The sequence below is a fragment of the Solanum pennellii genome, chromosome 10, assembly GCF_001406875.1.
Source record: "Solanum pennellii chromosome 10, SPENNV200".
NCBI classification, from domain to species: domain Eukaryota; kingdom Viridiplantae; phylum Streptophyta; class Magnoliopsida; order Solanales; family Solanaceae; genus Solanum; species Solanum pennellii.
This window is the reverse complement of record NC_028646.1, coordinates 989,353-1,011,338: the sequence shown is the minus strand read 5'-3', so window position 1 is coordinate 1,011,338 and position 21,986 is coordinate 989,353. Positions and strand designations below refer to the sequence as shown.

General features: G+C 33.1%; 3 protein-coding genes and 1 non-coding gene across 5 annotated transcripts; 2 read left to right on the top strand and 2 right to left on the bottom strand.

The window, feature by feature from the left end:
- Positions 1-4,397: 4,397 nt before the first annotated feature.
- LOC107032079 (autophagy-related protein 8C) lies at positions 4,398-7,145 on the top strand. Its single transcript, XM_015233656.2, has 5 exons — positions 4,398-4,543; positions 5,704-5,759; positions 5,858-5,910; positions 6,478-6,596; positions 6,861-7,145. The coding sequence occupies exons 1-5, from the start codon at positions 4,507-4,509 to the stop codon at positions 6,953-6,955; spliced, it is 360 nt and encodes a 119-aa protein (XP_015089142.1). The 5' UTR covers positions 4,398-4,506; the 3' UTR covers positions 6,956-7,145.
- Positions 7,146-9,024: 1,879 nt separating this feature from the next.
- On the bottom strand, positions 9,025-9,097 carry TRNAF-GAA. The gene has a single exon. It is a non-coding gene; the product is annotated as a tRNA-Phe (tRNA).
- Positions 9,098-9,574: 477 nt separating this feature from the next.
- On the bottom strand, positions 9,575-14,098 carry LOC107002309 (splicing factor, suppressor of white-apricot homolog). 2 transcript variants are annotated; one of them, XM_015200277.2, is made up of 5 exons: positions 13,738-14,047; positions 13,031-13,194; positions 12,781-12,872; positions 11,711-12,547; positions 9,575-11,424 (listed from the first exon to the last, which is right to left on the bottom strand). In XM_015200277.2, the coding sequence occupies exons 3-5, from the start codon at positions 12,802-12,804 to the stop codon at positions 9,766-9,768; spliced, it is 2,520 nt and encodes an 839-aa protein (XP_015055763.1). In that variant the 5' UTR covers positions 12,805-12,872; positions 13,031-13,194; positions 13,738-14,047; the 3' UTR covers positions 9,575-9,765. The 2 variants fall into 2 exon arrangements, with proteins under 2 accessions (XP_015055763.1, XP_015055762.1); XM_015200276.2 differs by lacking the exon at positions 12,781-12,872 and having other exon boundaries at positions 13,738-14,098.
- Positions 14,099-15,081: 983 nt separating this feature from the next.
- LOC107002699 (pyridoxal phosphate homeostasis protein-like) lies at positions 15,082-19,580 on the top strand. Its single transcript, XM_015200838.2, has 7 exons — positions 15,082-15,366; positions 15,993-16,059; positions 16,691-16,737; positions 17,044-17,131; positions 17,617-17,750; positions 18,495-18,593; positions 19,097-19,580. The coding sequence occupies exons 1-7, from the start codon at positions 15,145-15,147 to the stop codon at positions 19,169-19,171; spliced, it is 732 nt and encodes a 243-aa protein (XP_015056324.1). The 5' UTR covers positions 15,082-15,144; the 3' UTR covers positions 19,172-19,580.
- The last annotated feature ends 2,406 nt before the right edge of the window (positions 19,581-21,986 follow it).

Here is a 21,986-nt window from a genome sequence, read left to right as displayed (position 1 = left end):
AATGATCAATATATATATATATATATATATATATATATATAACAAATAAATAGATACAATTAGCATTTCTCCATTTTCTGTCCTCTCTCGTTTGCTTCTCAATTTTCTAGCTCAATCTCACTTGTCAGATATATAAATACATATGTGTATCAATTACATATATACAATATCTGACAAATATACATATACATTTCGATAGATATACATATATAATTCGTCTCTCTCCAGTATCTATCATTTCTCTTTCACCTTTCCTAACCTCGCTCATTTCTCTCATCTCTCTTCTAATCTCATTCACCAGATATACAAATATATAGTGATAATTGAACTAAACAAATAGATCATCCTAAACTCTACCAAAAATAATTATTGAGTCACAACTATTTAAAAAACACAAAACCACGCAAAAGATGAAACATACAACTCAACAAAAGGGATGAACCAAATGCTTACATGAAAATAAAAGCTAATCAATCAGAATTGAAACCTAAAGGAGAGGAAAGAAACCACATCACTTTTCACTTCTAAGACTCAATGCTTCAGCTGGCGCGATCTGAATTCATTCACTGTCTAGATGTTATTATCTTTCATCAGCATAAATATTTACAAACTTTCAACATTCGCGTATAGATCAAAAGAAATCACGTAACATGTTTTACATATAATCGGAAAAAAAAAAAAACAAGAACAAAAATTTCCACCATCACCAATATTCAATTGGGACCCAATTTTTAAACCTTTTTTTCCAACCACCCTCCAATAATCATTATCATTGATGATAATTTGCAAATTTATTCAAGAAATCCTGTTTTTGTTAAAACATCATTTCTTACCCTACTTAGATCTCTCCCTTTTAATGTTCTTCCAACACCTTCACACACTGAAAAAGATGAAATTTCTCTTCTATCAATCCTTTTAGCTAGCCATTCATGTGGTGGCATAACATTTTCTTCAATTTCTTCTTCATCATCATCATCATTTTCAAAATTATTAATTTCTTTTTTTAATTTTGTACCATAAATTTTTGACCAATCAGGTATTTTTACAGGGGCGGAATGTTGGACAATCTTGAATTCTTGATTTGAGTTCTTGTTTTTTGACTTTGGAATATTCATCTTAGTTGAAGTTGGAATAATTAATCTTCTTGGATTTGTAATGAACTTTGAACTAATTTTGTTTTTTTCACTAACAATGTCATCATTATTATTGTTATTATAACCCCAAATATCTTCTTCTTGAAATTCTTCATTATTGATTGATGCCATCTGAAAAAAAAAATGAAAAAAAATCAATCAAGTCAACCAAGTAAAAATTGAATCTTTTTTTTTCCTTTCAAAAATAGAGAGATGAGGAAATTGTGCTTGCATGAAAAACACAAATTTCAATTAAAGTCAAATATCTTTTTCGAGTCTGAGGTATGAAAAATCGTGATAGAATATACTATTCAATCTAAAATAGTTGAAATTCAAAATAGATATAAAATGATTATGGTGTTCGAATTTCAGATACGATTCTCCAAAAATACATATTTTTACATGTATATTATAATATTTTTGAAAAATTTAAACAACTCGAACATCAAATAGAAAACTAAACACAATTAAGAAAAAGCTACTTACCAAAATGTACTTTTTTTTCTTCAATTGAAAATTCCAACAGAAATTATATTCCTTTAGGGTTAATATATCTGCATATATAGAATAAACAAATAATTTTAACTCATAGAAAGGGGAATTAAAGAGAGAAAAAAAAGAACTAAAAAGAGATGAAATTATTATTTTCTTCTATAAAAATTTCATTAACATGAAGAAGAAAAATAATTCTTACTTTAAATCCTTTGAAGAACTCTATGCATAGAGAGAAAAAATGTGTAAGCAATCAAAGATGAGAGATAAAGACCTAAAATTTTGTCCTAGAGATGTCTTAAATAATAGACTTTATTTGTATTTTATTCATTTTTTTATGATTTGAATAAAAATTTGATGATGTGATAGGTGAAGGTTAGTAAACATGTAATAATAGAGAATTTAACTCGATTTTGTGTGAATCGAATCACTAAATTTTAAATATTAAATACGTACTCTATTTATATTAAAGAGATAAGAGTTTTAAAAAAATATTTACTTGAACGTTATAATAGATTTTATAATATATCTTGAATCGATTTTTCGATGATTAATGGTCAATTTTGATATTGTATTCATTAATTAAATTTCAAATTAAAAACCCAAAATTGAAGGTGACTTTGATGAAGCTCTGATAATAACGATTTTTAATTAATTTTCTTGGCCAAAATAATCTAGTCACCCTAATTAACTTTATCTATATAAACAAATTTTGAGAAACAAAAATAATAATTAAAAAAGGTGTTAAATAATTGGTATTTCCCCAAGACCAGGAGATTCTGTTAAACGTGCCTAGCACGTTCTAAAGGATTTTATAAATGGCATAATTTTATTTATTTGACTTGTAATTAATCTTAATAAAGATATTAAGTATACTTAATATAAGTTGTAATAATATATAATATACAATTTATACATTTTTTTGCTCATTGTCAAAAAGGTGATACAATAGTCAACATTGCATTTTTTTTTGGATAGTATATGAATTCGAATCATATTTCAAATCCTAATATATATGTATATTTTGAATAATTGATTTTGTCATATTCGATTCAAGTAATATTATAGCTAACATTTTAATTTTTTTATTCGAAGAATATGTAACTTAATAAAATTGACAAGACTCACATATATGGTGAAGCATGTAGATTAACCAAAAAAAAAACTTTTGAATGTATATATTATTTGAGCATATTTCAAATCCTAATATATATGTATATTTTGAATAATTGATTCTGTCATATTCGATTTAAGTAATATTATAGCTAATATTTTAATTTTTTTATTTGAAGAATACGTAACTTAAAAAAATTGACAAGACTCACATAAATGGTGAAGCATGTGAATTAACCAAAAAAAAAAACTTTTGAATGTTTATATTATTTGAGCAATTGAGTATTCCATAATTATATGGTTATGATAAATCAATAAATTCAATAAATAAAAAAATAAATAAAAGACTTTAAGTGAAGGTTTTTTTCCTCATATCTATTGATCATCACATTGTTGTAATAAAATAAAAATATTGAATATAATGATATTAAAATATTTAGTATATGAAATCACGATCTAATAAATATATATCAAAATTTACAATATATTTGTCTCTGTTCAAAAATAATTTTTTTATTATACGATTAACTAAATATTCCTATTTTCCATCAATAACTTTGTTGAATGACTTCTTATTGATCAAACAAATTTAACCAGGAAATAACCTCGGTATTATAATTTCGATATAACTCGTTAACGATTAAATGATTAAATAAAAAATGAAAAAGAAAATGCTAAAAGGAGTAGATGATCAAAACGGTATCGTCTAGGAAAGTGATAAATTGGGCCTTTCTTTCCGTTACTCAATCGATGAGAAAATAACAAAAATGGTCTCTCATGTTTGGTAGTAAGTTCAAAACTACCCCTAAAGTATGTTTTTGGATAATTTTGGTTTTTTAAGTTCTCCAAAAATTAATATTTTTATTTTTTGTCAAATATTTGACAAATTTTATAGATTAAATTTGACGAAAATCGTAAAAATTAATTAAAAACACAAAAAATAAATCTTATCAAATCTTTAAAAATGCAAAAAAAAAAAAAACATTATTAGACAAACAAAAAAAGACTATAAGATGTGAAATTTGAACTTTAAAAGCTATACTAGACTCCAGAATATCAATAGTGTAGTTTTACAAATGAAACCTGAATATAAAGAAAGTAATATGTACGATGCTTTTATCCCTATCTTTATTCTACTATACTTTAGAAAAGTCAATCAAAAGTAGCATAAATCACAAAACTGGTATTTTGGACACCCTTCATCGGAAAAAAAATATCATATATATAAGTAAAATGATATACAAAATGATTAAATAACATATTTTGGATACCCTTAACATAACAAGTTGTTATCTCTAGACACCCTTTGTGAAATTTCTGGTTCAGCCACTGCTCGCACCTTTAAACGTAAGTTCTCACTAAATTTTTTTTTCACCTTGCATATGACCGACATAAGTAAAAACAACTCCAACATTAATAAACCATGAACAAGTCGGGTTGGGATCTCCAAGGGCCCTCCTGCTATTAGGGCAGCTACTAAGACTAGCTCACCGAGATCGACAGAAAAGACTTGAATTTGTAAAATATTTGACTAAAATTTAAAGAACCAAAACTATTGGAAACATAGTTTAAGGGAGTATTTTAAACCACATCAAAACATAATGGACCATTCTTGTTATTTTCCTTCACAATTGATAAAAAAAGAGTTGTGTTCAATCAAAACTCTCAATTGTCCATTTCCTTGGTAAGATCATATTCTTTTTTTTTTCCCTGTTGGTAAACCCTAATTTTATTTTGATCTCTCTCTAATTGTAGCTAATCCATCACCATGGCTAAAAGCTCCTTCAAATTGGAACACCCTCTTGGTATAATCTCATATATATCTTTCTATTTTGTGTTATTATTGTGTTTTTGGCTCAAAGTTTTGATTTTTAATCATTTTTTTTTGGCTCTAATTTGCTTGATCCATTAGTCAATTATTTTCCTTTTGCTATTCTGTGTTGTTATTTGATGGGAATTGGAGGTGGTCAAACCATTTACATATTGGAAAAAAATTGCTTTTTTATTTGTTTGAGGAAAAGCCATTAGTCCTTTCCTTTTGGGATTTTGTTGTGTTTCTTTGGAATTTCATACTCCTTTGTCTCAATTTAAGTGTTTTAGTTTGATTGAACTCGTAGTTTAAGAAATAAAGGAACACTTTTGGATCTTGAGTCTTGAAATTAAAGATGTGTAGTTATTTAGTGGAATATTGGAAGTAGTAATATTCACTAGTGTAGAAACAGACTATTTCTGGACGGACTAAAAAGAAAAGTAATACAGTTTAATTGGGATGGAGGTAGTAGTAGTAGTTTACTTTGTGAAATGGACAGTTTAAATTTAGATCGTTGCTCTGTTACATGTTTGCATCATTATATGTCTTTTTTTTTCTGTAAAATTCTGATGGGCTGTTTTTAATTGTGTATATTGTGTGGGAGCATGAATATTGTTGCACTTCCAATGATTTGTGAAAATTTTGGTCCGAAAGTGCTAACTGTTACTTACCGAAGGGACTACATGATACAAAGTGGTGTGCAAAATTAATGGGAAAACATAGCTTTTGGAATGTGCCAATGTTTTTTGTGACATCGATGTAAGTACAAGAAACACAGATAGTAACAGCCTCTCTACTTTTGAGGTAGAGGTAAGGTTCGCATAAGTGGGACTACTACACTGGGTATGCAATTATGTTGTTGTTGACTCGTAGTGCAAATGAGTAAGTTGTTAAAATTTGTTTCATTGCATTTGATCCTAATGCCATAATAATGTGCTAAATTGTTGTACTCATACAGCAGTTGGCATTGCACTTGTCAAGGGTACTCGTCTGTACTATGTTAGTTAAAAAAAAATTGTGGCTTCTATTTTTTAAATGTATTATAGTGATTTGACTACTTCATCAATCATTAGGGATCGCTTATATAAATACATATATATCCTCTAATCTAAATTATGTTCCTGTATTATTAATTTTGGTGGTGCATTGTTCCAGAAAGGCGACAGGCTGAAGCTGCTCGTATCAGGGAGAAGTACCCTGATAGAATACCGGTACTAATGCAATTTGATCTGTTATCTTACAACGCTCTTTTATTTATTTTTTTCTTTGTAGCATGTTGTTTTTATTGTTCTCTTCATGCCATGCTTAGGTTATTGTGGAGAAGGCTGACAGAAGTGACATTCCTGACATTGACAAGAAAAAGTTAGTCTTCGTGATATTCTTCTGTGCTTTGTTCTTTGTTATGTTCACGCACGTTATGCTTGGTTTTACTCAAGTTGATTTTGTTCAATAACATTTTCCTGAGAGTATTGATGTGGCTACTGTACCTTTTGAGCGGTGACATGATTGATGCATGTTTGTTATACATGTTTAAAGGATAACGGAATACCAAAAGTATTTTCTTGTGAAGCAGATCATTTGTTTTTGAGATTGTAAAATGTAGCGGTTATTATTTGAGATTAAAGAGGAGTAGTTTGCGCTTGGAAGCAGATATTTAGAGAACAAGAATGATGTAATTGTATGTTCTAAAGCGTATAAATGAAGTGCAAGGTCTTTTAAAATATTCTTTCTTCATTTGAAAGTGGTATGCAACAATTGAAGATGTTGCTTCAAATTGTTTTTCTCAAAAATCAAAACCAACTCATTTTCAAATTTATATTTGATAATGCAACAGCCTTTTGTGACACCTTGAATGGAGTGGTTCATACGCTTCTCCCCCCTTGCCAAGCATTTCCGTTTTGTAATGTTTGTTACTCATAATCATTGCAGGTACTTGGTTCCTGCTGATCTAACTGTGGGGCAATTTGTTTATGTCGTTCGTAAGAGAATAAAGCTTAGTGCCGAAAAGGCTATTTTTATCTTTGTGAAAAATATCCTTCCTCCCACAGGTAAGCAGAATCTTAGCACAATTGTCAGTATGCTTATTTTTTTTCTTATCGGATAACCGGAAATCTCTGAGGGCCAGTGGTGCGCTGTTCGAAACTTTGTAGATAATGCACTGCCCTCTACCTGTATCCTCTTATATACAAGACAGACAAATGCTTTTGTACCTGTGATGTTGCTTCCTTACCACTAGACCAAGCCCCGGAGGCATAATATGCCTTGCTCAACTATTTTCCTTTCTGATCGTCTTTATTTCTGACCTTTTACAGCTGCCATGATGTCCGCCATTTATGAGGAACACAAAGATGAGGACGGCTTCCTGTACATGACCTACAGTGGAGAGAATACATTTGGATCCTTCTGAAAATGCAGTCAAACCTCTCTGCCTGTAAATAACTCTTACTAGAAAAAAACATGTAAATTCGTTCTTCTCGCGTTATCTTTCCTCTAAAAGACGGTATCTTATGTCTGTTTCGTACTTGTTTAACCTTTGGTTAACATCAACTTGTTTCAAGTATATATATCTACTCTATGCAGTTACTCATTTCCCCTCTGCTGTTGTGTGTTCTTGTTGGTTTCTTTTCTTCATATTTTTCCGTTTATAATCTCAAATGTATTTGAACTTTGTTATACTTTTGTCGTTGCTTCTGCTCTCGTCTACGTTATTGTCAGCATTACTTTCTTCATTGTTGTGTTTCTTTTCTGTACTTGATTTTGATATGTTTTACTTTGAGGGTCTATAGGGAACAACTTCCATGCGTTCACACCACCCTCTTTAGAATCCACTTGTGGGGATATATCGACTGGCAAATTGAAGATGACCAGAGTCCTTGCCTTATCAAACACCAGAGTGTACTGATCAATGAACCACAAAACCAACAAATAGTTGCATTAGCACTCTTTCAAAGATATACTTGGACAAATTACAGGTTCAATCGAATTCAACAGTTATAACAATAATATATCGTATGTAATTTTACGAGTGAAATTTGGAGAGGGTGGGTGCACACAGTACACAGTCGTACCTCTATTTTATGAAAGTAGAGAGGTTATTTCCAAAGGGGATGCACACGGTCGTACTTTTGAAGGTAGGGAGGTTGTTTCGGAAAGTTCAGTATCTTCTGTGGGATGAAAAGTCAAAATTCCTGATGCCAATATTGGACATTTCCACTAATTATTCTAATGTTTGTTATATTTGTATTCATATGCATTGGAATTTTCGCCCCTAATTCAACACACGCTTTGTATTTACAACTATCAAATTAATTAATTATTTTTTTTATCTCAAATTATTTATCGTATTTCTTTCTTACAAAAAATATTACACAAACATGTCTTGTAGTCATTTATTAATCTAAAATGAGTATACTTATTAGGTAGATCATGGCACCTATAAATTGACTACTAAAAAAATGTCATTTTCACAAGGAAATTGCATTTAGCAAGCTAGAACTATTCTATGCCTTTCAAATTTGTTCATATATAGTGCTTAATTTATCATTCACCAAAAAGTACCCCAATATTTTTTTATCAGAAATATATTAGTATATAAACTTTATTTTGTAAATTTGATATGTTTTATGGCTTTGTTCAATTTTTGTGGTTGTTTTTTGAAGTCCTCAAGCTCAAGCAAATTGGTGTGCAATGGTGATGTTTGTGTTTTACAAGATCCCAACAAGAACAAGAATAAGCCAAAACGAAGCTTTAAGCTCTCATTTCCTTTGATTTCTTTGTGCAAGTACGAGAAACAGTGATGTTTGAGTCAGTTTGTATGTAGCGAGATTCAAAATTTTATGGTTTTTGAATTCCAAGGGCAAATTTGGGTGCTAGAAATTGAGTTATAATACGATAAGTAATTGTACGTGTTTCATAAATTTCTTAATACATATACGTTGTAAGGTACTAGCTTGGTAGAATTCTATGTTTGATCCAATTCATTATATTTATATTAAGAAATTCATTAAATATGTACAAAAATTTATATTGTTCGGATCAGCTTATACATAGTGAGGATCAGAAAGTATGTTATGGATTGGTAAAACTCAGTAACTTAGTCCAAATTTTACGTTGTTTTATGTTAAGAATCTTTTTTTGTTAAATACATATATATTATATTTAGAATCCATTTATAAGTATTTGATCAAGGCATTATTTAGAATATCGAATTAATTATTTGTTAATGTGCACCTTTCAATATTTACTAGCTCCCTTATAAGCAAATTCATAACTTCATCTACCAAAACTCACAAATATGGAAAAAAGAAAGCACTTATGAAATTATATTGGGTGTTTTATTGTACTAACTAATGTGAACGAAATTAGTTTGATTTAGAAAAGAAAACAAATTTAAGAAATTTTTACAAGAAAGAAGTAGTTTATGCATAAAATTTGTTTTGGACTAAAACTGAAAATAAATAAATAAATTTAAAAAAATGCGGTGAACGTGGATCGAACACGTGACCTTCAGATCTTCAGTCTGACGCTCTCCCAACTGAGCTATCCCCGCTATTGCTCCATAGTTGAACCATAAATTATTTACTAAATATATATAATTAAAATAAATTGCCCACGCGACGATTTCGGCAAATTTGAGTAAAATCTCTACCCCAGTAGCCATTTTTTCGTTAGATTTGTTTGTCTCACGACAAATGCTATTTTAGTTATATTATCCTTTTTAATGGAGATTGTTATGATATAATAAATTAAATCAGTAAATAAAATGCAGGTGATTTTTGTACCATTATTTTCTTATATTCAAGTTGTTTGATGGGAAAATGAGTTGATCTTAAAAACTTAATAGATTTGTTAATCGTGTATACTCACATAGCGAAGTCATAGTTAAAGCATATAATCATTGTACAAACGATGCAAAAAGGTTCATTAAAAAAGAAGTCTATCATAAAGCACTACTATTATCTGAATAACTTAGTGTGCGAACCAAACAATATTATGATAACAGCTGTAACATGTTAAAATTGGTCGATAGTAAATAACACAACTCCTCGATTAATTAACAAATGAAACAGGACAGGCAAAAAGTTTAAATAGCATAATGAAATAGGAGGATGAATATCAGAATTATCTAATAGTAAATCAAGATTCAACATGGGCTTTACAATGCCCTTTACACTGCAACGGATTCTCAGTTAAGTACCAATAGTGGCAGTTCCTCAACTACGTCCTAGTCGCCATTAACATTGCGCGAATTTTGGCCCTAAGATCATCTGATATCTCAGTTGATTCAGACGGCTGAGACGGGGCTCTTTGCTGGGAACTAGATACATCGACTGAAGCTTCTCTGCTGACAGAACCTCCCAAACTTCCTCTTGATTGATCTGACACTTTGGCAAGGATCTCACCTTCTTCCAGTTCTTCTCTTTCTTTGGTACCTTTCTCATTCTTACCACCCATGTCATACTGCTGCTCTTCATCATCAGAAGAGCTTGCATGCTTATGTCTGCGTTCAGGTTCATTGTCGCTAGAATGTTTAGTCCTGCGTTTGTGTCTATCTTTGATCCTATGGGAAGTTCTACGAGATCTATCAGACTCATCATCACTAGAATCTTTGGTCTTGTGTTCATGTCTGTCTCTACTGCGATGGGAGCTTCTATGAGATCTATGTTTCTTCTTGGAATGTTTATAGTCCCCCTCATCGTCATCTTTCCTATTTTCACGTGAAGACCGATGACTTGAATGCTTTTTGCTTCCATGCTTATGATGTCTCTCTAAATCTCTTTGATCATCATCATTTTCAGGGGATGAATGCCTTTTGTGGTGCTTCTTTCTTGATCGCCTATTATCTTCATTATCTTCATCCTCGCCTGCATTTTCACCATCTTTGTGTCTGTGACGGCGTGATCGCCTCTTTTTTCTGGATCGCTTATCATCCTTTATCTCTTCACTTTCTTCATCTTCATCTTTTCTTGAAGAGCGGCGCTTCTTCCTGGAACGCTGCTCCTCCTCCTCCTCCTCCTGTCCCTCTTCCTCTTCTTCATCCTCATCTTCGTGTATACCAGATCTTGACCTGTATTTCCTTCTCGATCGCCGCTCATGCTCTTCAGCAGTATGTTGCATTTCAGATTTCTCATTTTCATTCGACACATTGTTGTTATCTAATGGGGCAGTACTGCCTTCTCTCTCCACAACAGTCAATTCTGCCAGAGCTGCACTGCCTTCTCTTTCTTTAGTAGCAACATTAACCTCTGTAACAGAACCTGATAAGGCAGATCCTTGTGGCTCCACTGACCCTCCAAGTGAATCTCTTTTGGCAGGAGCTGCTCCACCACCTTTTAACAGGGAAACAAACATCTTTGCCCTTCTCAGCCTCTCTGCTTTTAGCTTCTGCTCTTTGCTCAAGTGTGCTTCAGAGGAGTCTGCTTCACTTGCAGCTTCCGCAGCAGCAGACTTTGCAATTTCCTTCACCTTTGGAATCGAAACACTATGTCCCATCCTTCTGTCAGACTTCTGACCAACTATACTGAGCCCAGATGGTGGGACATTGGGGAAGCTCGATGCTTGGGCGCCCTCACTGCTTTGACCCTGACTATCGCCGTTCTTAGATGAGCCTGAGATGATACTCAAATTGGGATTCTTAATACCTCTAGTGGCTGCCTGAAGGATAGCAGCAGCGGCAGCAGCATCCACATTCACCCCAGCCTCTTGCTCTGAAGTTCTAGTCAGAGAGTCTTGTGTTTCCTTCTTGGATTTGCCAATCACCATCTTAAACTTCTCTTTCTTATCAATTACATATGGCAGATCATACTCCGCAGCCCTTAAAGAGGTAGAATCCCTTTCCTTCAAAGAAGATCTCCTTTCTGATCCATGGACTTTTGACTGCACAACAAAGAGGAGAAAGGACAAAATGTTAATAGTAATTTCATACTTCTTTCCAAAGGGGAAGTAGTATAACCAGGTTCACATGCATTATCTACACCAATAATCCAGAACCAGAGAGAAAAATACTCCTAATAGTCTTTTGTGCTAATAATCAGTACAAAGAAAAAAAATGCTAAGATGAAGAAACTAAAACTATGCTCAAATTTAGTAAATTAAAAAAACTTTAGCCATGTGAATGAAGAGGAACCCATATGACGTTCCCAGACAGAGAAAGAGCTTTCACCTCTTGAGCTTTCTGGAGTACTTTTAGATAGTAAGGATGATATTGGTTGGACGGAAGGAGAAATGGGAATCTCCCATGTTTACTGTCCTGTTCCATAAGAGTTGACTCAAACTGCTTCCCATTCCTCAGAATGAACTCCACTATCTTATCAATCAATCTCTTCAGTTCAAATGGAGGCTCCACCATCGGTCCAGTCTTAGTCACAGCTCCTAGACCAGAAATGTCTGTCTTTGTCTTTTCTGCTACAGCAGAAGAACTGAAGTCACTTTCCTTCCGCATGCTGCTTCTACTACCACTCTTGGAAGCACTGACCAAATTATTCTTTTTCAGTGAAGGAACCTTTTCTTTATCTTTACTAGAACGAAGTGAATGAGTAGAACCTCTCTCATCTGTTTCTTTCTCACCATTTTCAAATGCCTTAGAACTAGATTCAGCCCTTCCAAGTGGACGGGAAATGTTAGAGGTATCCAAAGACTCCACTTGTACACTGGAAACTCTGGATCCAGGATCATCCCCATTTGCAGGCTCCTCATCCTCCCCAAACCCATAAACAGAACCAAGCATAGATAAAGCACCTCCACCACCGTCATGTTCCTTGTGCTCATTAGAAGTCTTTGGTCCTTCACTTTGAGCATTCAAATCACTATCAGATTGTAAAAGTTCAGGATGATCAACAAGATACCTAAAGTATGCATGAAGACCATGGTCAGGCATCAAGAAACCAAATGTTGGATTGTTTCCCTGCTTCACCCTGAGAACAATTTCTGACTGTCCACCATGTTTGCTCACAAACAGAGCAGTCCTTGCAATTATTTGATGCAATTTTTCCGTTGGTGGCTGCAAAAAGATAGAAACCAAAGCAACAAAGACTCCATTAAAATGTAGAATTCATAATTCTGGATAAAAATAAGCCAGAACCTTAGATACAACTAAAGCTTTAAACATATTAATCAACATGTATGTGGATCATTAGCGAAAGTATAACAGCAATATCAAGTGATTAAGGGAAGATCCCTCTCAATTAGCAACAATTGTCCTTACAAAGAAAACTTTTTATTTCCTAATCCCACCTGCACTGCCCCTTGGTCATGCATCAAAAGGGAACAAGGTGCCTGTGAGTGGCAACCTTAGATGAAAGGAACTCCATCCCTGCTCCGAGCATCTGAAAACTTAGACACGGTGAGCCTTAGAATAACATATTGTTTAGACAACTTGCAGCATTGGCCACATGGGAAAACCTCGTTAGCATGTAAACACCAATATCCAAGCTTTATGAAAACAGACCAATAAAAAATAATAAATAGAAGAGCACAAGCTCACCAAGCACTGAAGAAGGCTTTCAGGCACTTGAAAGGAGGGACGGAAGCCAGAGCTTTCCTGAACCTCAGAACTTCTCCTGTCAGCAAGATCATCCGTGTTTCCATATGAGAAACCCACAGCACGATAGCCACCAGCATCTGCCGACTCATCACCTTCTTCTAAATCTGAGGGAAGAAATAATAGGATCATACTAATATTATCATATTGGCATACTATGCAAGAGCAGCAGTTACACACAGAAGCAACAGGAAAAGGACTACAGACAGATAGAGATGCGGTTTAAATAATGACAAGTGCATTGATAAGCAAAAACAATCTTACTAGTTCTGAGTTATGGTTATGTATATAATAGGTCATACAGTGAAGCTAAAAGAATTGCTACAACCGCAGGCTAGGCAGGCAGCATGCTACATTTCCACGAATATTTTATGCTAAAATCAACAATATATACACATGGATAGCAGAAAGAACCACTTAACAGATATTAACATCACCTAGCCACTCATCATCGTTAATAGAATAGTTAACTTCTAAACATTTTATGAACAGCTTAACAGATATTAACATCAGAAGATATTAACATCAGCTAACCAATTATTAACTCCTAATCATTTTTATGCTAAAATCAACATAATACATACATGAAAATTCATCCACACCGCGCTTAAACAAAAAATACAAAGGAAGGAAGCAAGAACTAAGTTTACCTGGTTCATCTGAAGGTAGAGGAAGATCGAGGTAACGTTCCTGATCAAGCTCGAGCTGAATTGAAGCATCAACGAGGTTAGACGAAGAAGAAGAGTTAGACCGACGCCGGGAAGGTGGGGGAGCGGAGAGAAGGTGACGAACATCATAACGATCAATCTGGAGAGAGTTCCAATCGACAAGCGCATCGCCGGAGTTGACAAATGCCGCCAGAGAGTCGTCGTCGAAGAAGAGGGCATGGCGGCCGACCACCTCTAGATCCATCGGACACCGAATCGCCCTTAATCTCTCTACGGTCTCCGATAGGATTTGAGTGAGAAACCCTAGAGAATTGGGAACTCTTTGGTGAATTGGGAATTGAGATTTGAGTTTACTTCTAGTGGATTGGGCCGGTTGAATTAGGCAAGTGGGTCAGGTGTTGGGCCAGTGTCTACTTTGAGACAACCTATATTGTGATGTTCGGTTCGACTTGCTATTTCTATACAAAATTTATCGTATTGCTTCGTTTTAATTTGTTTGATGTTTTTCTCTTTTAGTCTTGTTTTGTAAAGAAAATTTACATAATTAGTCTTATTTTAGCAATTCGTTAGTTTCGACTTTCTACATACATATTTAATATCATAAAATTAAAAAATAAATATTTGATATATCTTTAATTTTAAATCACAACTTTGTAAAAAAAACTTACATAATTAATCTTATTTTAGCAATTCGTTAGTTTCGACTTTCTATATTACATATTTAATATCACAAAATTAAAAAATAAATATTTAATATATCTTTAATTTTAAATCACAACAATTTAAAAGTATTCTTTACCATAAAATTTATGTTATAGCTTCGTAGCATGGATGTCAAATGAGATTATTTATTCAAATTTGTGTTACGTAAGTCCTATTGAAAATAAAAGGCGTCTCTAAACTTATGTGAGGAGTTTAAAATGAACATCGTTCAATTGAGGTGTCTAAATAAAATTTTGTGTTAAATTTAAGAGGTTACCAATGAATTAGGCCTTTAATTAATATGGGAGAAATAATTTCATCCAAATAAAAATTTACATGCACAATGTTACACCAAACAAACAAATTCACACAAAATATTTTTCATAAACACATTTATGTAGTCTCATTTTAATTTTAATCATCAAACATAAATTATTCAATTATAGAAATATTAGGTACAAACTTTCTACATTTTATATTTATTTCACCATAATCTTTGTTAAAAAAAAAAATTACTTCTTCCTCCATTTCAAATTTGTATTTATTTCCATAAAATAACAATAATGCATTTCTTTTATTAGGAAAAAGGAAAAAAAATTGTTTATAAAGAAAAATTCAAATCAATTTTGTGGTTTCTATGTCCCTACGCAAAACAATCAGCGACCAAACAAGTAGCTGAGCAGAGAGATGGCTGCTCCGGCTGCCGAGGGTCTGGCTGTGACGGCGCTGCGGTCGGTGCTCCACCGTGTCCGTCAGGCTGCTGAAAGGTCCGGTCGCCGTGCTGATGACGTGAGAGTGTTGGCCGTTAGCAAGACGAAGCCTATTTCTCTTATTACCCAAGTGTATGAAGCCGGTCACCGGTGTTTTGGTGAAAATTATGTTCAAGAGATTATCCAGAAGGCTCCTGAGGTATTCATCTGTTTCCCTTTCAGCATTGGTAATGTTAATTAAGCTTTAGTTTATGGCAAATTGTTCCCTAAATAGAGAAGAAAACTGATTCTTTTTGTTTAAAATGTGTATAAACTGAGCTGAATAGATATAGTTTAGTTGAATTAATTTGGGATTGAGGCGTAAATGATACTCTATCCATTCTCTTGAGTGAATTTGATTAATATTAGATCAATTTGATATTTTAATATAAAAATTTAGATATGGAAAAACTTATCTTGTAATGTTAAACCAAAGATATAAAGAATGTACCAAATATTCTTTAATTACGTGGTTTTAAACATTTCACTAGGAAAGTTGAAATTAAAAAGTTGTCAAAAAGGCAAAGATGCATTCTTTTCTTAAATAGACTAAAACGAAAGTAAAACAAACAAATTGAAACGGAGGGAGTACTATTTACTATAAGTTGCAATTATTCTCATGTCAATATGTTGAAAAAATATACTTCAAAATGCTGGTCAAATTTCACAATTGTTGAATCTCGAGAGCTAGAAAGTGCCATGTAAATTGGGACAATTGGAGTAGTTCGTTTTTGCGGACAGATTTTCCTCATTGTGCAATATTGATTATGTGCTACTGATATACAGCTTCCTGAGGACATAGAATGGCATTATATCGGGCATCTGCAGAGCAATAAAGCAAAGCAACTCTTAAGTACGGGCTCATCTAAGTATTTCTGTGATCTTTTGTTTTGTTATTATCCAATTTCCCTAAATTATCCATTAATTGACATCACTTCTCTCTCTCTCTCTACTTTTGTGGTTTTCCAACCAGAGGTTGGAAGTTGTGTGATGATACAACTGCACAACTAGTGGTTCAGTGGTACTCAACGAAGACTTCAAAATTTTGGATTCTCTTCTTGTTGCAAGCAGCTGTTTCTTCAATGGTCTATAGGACCCTATATTTGGTTAATTTGATTCTTTTCCAATTGTGATCTTGGTAAAACACTAGTCTGTTATTTTGTGCTTAGAACCTGTAAAGGTAAGATTGAATTGTCTAATTAGAGTGTAGAAGCCTTTTTGTTTAAATCTAAACAGGGCCAAAATCGTCTCTTGATGCTTAACTTGGTGAATTACAAGCCTGCATATTTTCTCTTAGATGTATTATCTTCAATTCACTTGTACCATTTCAACTAGGAACTTGTTATTTAGTGCCAAGGACCTGAAAGTTGAAGTGTCTAACAAGAACCCCCCTCCTTACTCTCAGGAAGCATTTCTGCTTGTATGTGTAAATGGGATAAGCATATCATATAAAAGTCGTCTAAAGTTTACCTCTATTATTGCAGCTGCTGTTCCCAATCTAGCCATGGTTCACGGTGTTGATAACCAGAAGGTAAAGACTTTACCTGTTTCTTAATGCTTGATGGGCTTGAGAAGTAGTCTCTATGTTTACAACAACAACTACATACCCAGTGTAATCCCATAAGTGGGTCTGGGTAGGGTTGAATGTGTGCAAACCTTACCCCTACCTCGTGGAAGTAGAGAGGTTGTTTCCAGAAGACCTCGCCTCAAGTGCATCAAGTCAAACACACCTTGAAGCTTTCATAAGTTTGTTTGGTTAGATTATAATCTCCGTAACTGCATATTATTTATTGAATTGAACAAAGTTGATCAATCATACAACACTTCTTCTCTACAGCTTGCAAATTATCTTGATCGTGCGGTTTCAAGCATTGGCAGGCAGCCCTTGAAGGTTTTGGTTCAGGTTAATACCAGCGGAGAAGAGTGTGAGTACATTTTCTCCTCATTCATGCTTTCAGATCCTGAGAGAGACTAGTCGGGCTTGACGACAACTCTAGTGATTAGGATCTACAAGCCGTGGAAGCAACCACTAACACTTGCATTAGGTTAGGCAGTCTATATCACACCCCTTGGAGTGTGGCCCTTCCCCGGACTCTACTAGCGCAGGCTTCTTTGTGCACCGGGCTTCCCTTTTTAAGCTATTTGGTTGTTGGTATTTTTGGAGCAGTATGGTTTAGGTTATGAAAGGTTTCTAACATTGCTTCAAGTCCTCAGATTACTGGTTAACCTGCAGGTGAAATCTCACCAAAATTTGAATCTGAGTTGTTAGATTTTTTCCCCACTGCTTGTAATGTGTGTTTGATCGAACTGTACAAATGCTTGTTTTTACGACGTTCAAGGCCAAAGGACTCCAATCGTTCTACTTCCGAAGGAACTGACAAATTTGTTAATTTTTTTTAACTATATGCAGCAAAATCTGGTGTTGATCCATCTAATTGCATAGAGCTTGCCAAACATGTCAAGTTGGATTGCCCAAACCTTGAGTTCTCTGGCCTAATGACGATTGGACGGCCTGACTACACTTCAACCCCAGAGAACTTCAAGGTGATATTCTGTAATTGATCCGTAATTCAGTTGTACATGAGTCATGACATATAAGAATTCTAAGCTCTCTCAACTGTTTGAAGATGTCCCACCCTCTACTGATAAAAGATGTGAAGGGAGAACAATAGTAAATTACTGAAAGCAAACATTTTTTTTTTATAAACATGGTGTCCGGGTAAACTTGTGTGCACCTCGACTAATTCCATGAGGTACCTGCTACCTCCCAACCAGCACAGATATTGGGAATCTCTGTCCATCAATGCTTGGACAGATTGGAAGAAATCATCTAGTGTTGAGAACTGACCTTTTCGTCAATGTGAATAGTCACCTTAACAATTTGCTTTGTAGTTATGGGGAGTTTCCTTTCCTTAGTTTGGACCTTTATGTATAATAGAGGGATGTTTTTCTTGTGCGAAGTAGTTCTTTTGGTGAAGCTTGTGCTAAGTATTTTTGTATATGGGATCCTTAAGAAGTTTGTTATCGGATGAATAGTTTTGAGTCATGCATATTATTCGTAGCTTCATGACAATAAAGATTCATATTAACTCCATCAAATTTCCCAAGTTCTCCAAATTGCTGATCTCCATTTCTGTTGTTGTGCTAAGTAATTTTAAGAAGTTTGTTATCGAATGAATAGGCTGGAGTGATGCATTTGGGAGCTTCATGATAAAAATGCTCATACTCCATCAAATTTCCCCATTTCTCCAAATTGCTGATCTCCATTTTTTTGTTGTAATGCAATAGACGCTACTGAATTGTAGAACTGAAGTTTGCAAGGTGCTTGGTATGGCGGAGTCTCGATGTGAGTTGTCAATGGGCATGTCTAGTGACTTCGAGCTAGCGGTAAGCTGGTCCTTTCTTACCTTGTTATAAAAATCAGATCTCTTCATCCAGAAAAGTTGATTCTGATCGAGAGAATCTTTTCTGATAAATTTCCTTTGCTAGTTTCATTTTACTGCTGCTTTTGTCATGTGAAAGCAGGTGGACCGTCCATCTCTTGATTGCCCTTAAGTTTAATTAACCTTCATAACTTGCTAATGCAAAAATATACTTTTTCTGAGCGGTTTATTTTTCTCGTATTGTGAACCAAAAACAAGTTTCGGAATCAGTTGTGATTGTTTGTGATGGTCATGAAATTTATTTTTTCGCTTTTCTGCCTATGGATTTCCTGATATATATTGTTGCTTATTTGTGTCATCTGTGTTGTTCCTGAAGTAAGCATGGAATTATGAAAAATATGATCTGGTTCTGTTTTGCTCATTTCAAGGATATATAAGCTGCATTTGGAAACTGCTTGTTAAGAGAAGTAGACGTATTATGTGTTGATTCTTTGTCATTAACTGCAGATAGAAATGGGCAGCACCAATGTGAGAATTGGATCAACCATATTTGGACCTAGGGAGTATCCAAAGAAGCAATGAAATCAGTATGAACCTTCATCTCATCGAACCATTCACGAAAGCAATAGGGAGTGATGAGGCCTTTCTGAATTTACGCACAATCAGGGAGAAAAATGAAGCAGCGATGACAAGAGAAGGATGCTATTGCTTCAAATCTTTTATATTTTTAGAACAGGACTAAGTGTCCCTTTACTCTTGCCTTGCCTTGATTCACTTGGTCTTTTCTTTTCAGAAGCTTTGATTCTTTTACATAATACATAAATTACCATCCTTGATAAAGAGAATTAAGATGGAAAAAAATGAAGATGTCACTGTAGTTACTTCATTTTTTGTCTTTTTATTTGTACTTACTTTGCCCCACACACATACATAATCACATTATTAGAATTTTTACATGATTTGTAATATCCAGTTACTTATTGCCTTGTTTTATTATGTGTTATGGAGTTGTTTGCTGAATTTGCATGTAAATTTTTGCTTCACTTTATGTATTGGGTAGAAGCTGGTGGATTGTTGTCAAAGTAAATAAATCCACATGTCTATGATTAATATCAATGCATCACATTTATATTATTGACATGAGTTTTTGACTTTCGGAAACAACCTCTGTACCTCCACTAGGGAAATTTGTGTATGACTTATTGACTCCCTTTCTTTTGTCTAATGGTTCTCAAGTTCTTAAAGGTGTTTTTGTACCATTTATGTTTTAAAAGTAATTAATGTTGCTTTTTTTTTTGTACCATTTATGTTTTAAAAGTAATTCATGACTTTGAGTTAGAAACAAAAAAACAAGCAGTTTTTCCATGTTGTGATGCTTAAATCACTATAAAATGTGACACAACCAGAATTGAGGCATGACCAGATGAAGAAACACACTTCATATCTCTCTTATTGATAATGAAATATAGTGGCGGCTCAATGCCTTTAAAAATGAGGCAACCGTCTCAGCCCTCAGGCCCCAAATTTGAAGGGCTCATTTTAATCCTAATAGAATTATTACAAGTATTTTTTGAATAAAAAATAAAGGAAAAATTATATATAATAGCAAACTAATAACCTAAATTAAATGGAATAGCTAGGGTTTGATTTAATTGTGCTCCATAGCAAACATTAGCTAAAATTTGCCAGCGTCTCTCTCTCAAAAATCTCGCTCGCCACTCTCCATTCTCGCTCGCCTCTCTCGCTTTATACACAGAAGTGTATAATTCTGTTTCTGTTTTGTATAAAGCGAGAGAAAATTGTATATACACATGCAAAAATGTATATCTTCGTGTTATATACTTAATTATACAATTTACAAACATTTTACTTCAAATATTGCAGAGAAAAAGGCCAACGAATTATACAACTGCGAATTATACAATTGCAGTGAAATACAATTTTCTCTAGCTTTATACAACAGAAGTGTATATATTGTGTTTCTGTTTTTGTATAAAGCGAGAAAAACATATATCTTCTTGCTATACACTTATAATTATGCAATATACATACATTTTAATTCGATTCAACTGTATGCAAAACAAATTATACAATTGCAGCGAAATAGGCCAGCGAATTATACAATTTAGGCCAACGAATTATACACTTGTATATGTATAGCGAATTATACAGTTTTTATGTTTGCTATGGAGCGCAATTATGCAAAGTTTGCTATAGCATACAAATATGAATTTTTTGTTTGCTATATGTGAAAGTTATTATATTTTGTTATTTTTTTAGTTCGTTTCGAAACATTAAAGAATGTTCATTTCTTTTTTATCAATTTTTAAATTTTAGCTTCCATATTACTTGTTTAAGATCACAAGATTAAAAAGTATTTTGATATATATATATATAATTTAAGATCATAGAAAAATAAAGCTTTTTCGTTAAAGAAAAAATAACTTTGAATTTCAAACATAAAATCTAGGCCTCCTATTTATATTTGACTTTACGCCACTAATTTGTTTGAGCAGTCACTGATGAAATATGAAATAGGTGTATTATTATGAAATTGTTATATTTTGATCTATACAGGTTCACAATAAATAAATTCAACGGAAATCTTTTTTGTGATAGGGGAATCTCAAATGGGTGAGCTACCTGTTGATAAGGCGAAAAAAGATTAGTATAAATGGACCTAACGCCACTCGAGTTGCAAATTTAGTTGAAAATTCTAATTTTGATCATTGGATTCGAGTTATAGTTATCGTTTATTAATTTATTATTATTTTTTAGATAAAATGTATGTACAAAGTCTATCCTATCCAAGTGTCAATGGACATATTTATTTATAGGGAAAATGGTCTGATATACCCCTCAACTTTGTCATTTAGAGCTGATATACCCCTTGTTATGAAAGTGGCTCATATATACCCCTACTTGTAAACAAATAGCTCACATATACCCTTTTCCTCTAACGGAAATGAAAAAAATAATAATTTTAATCTAAATTTTTATTATTTTTTTCTAAAAAATTTAATCCCATATGAGTAAATTTAATCCTCGTCAAACATATTTTTTTTTGACGTTTTTTTGTTTAAATGACTAATTTATAATTATTATTTGATAATCAAATTTATTTATGTTTCACTAATATTCTTGTAAAACTTATTGTAGATGACCAAATTTTTTCTTCGAATACGAAATTAAATTACAATACACACAAAAAAATAGTTTAAATTTTTATTCTTTAAACTAAGGAATGAAAGAAAAAAACAAAATAAGAATAAGAAACTCAAATAATTATAATAAAAGAAGTCAAAAAATAATTTATGGATGAAGAAAATTAAAATATACCTTGAACTTTGATAGAAGAATCATATATACCCCTAAATAATTTTTTTTAAAAAATTAG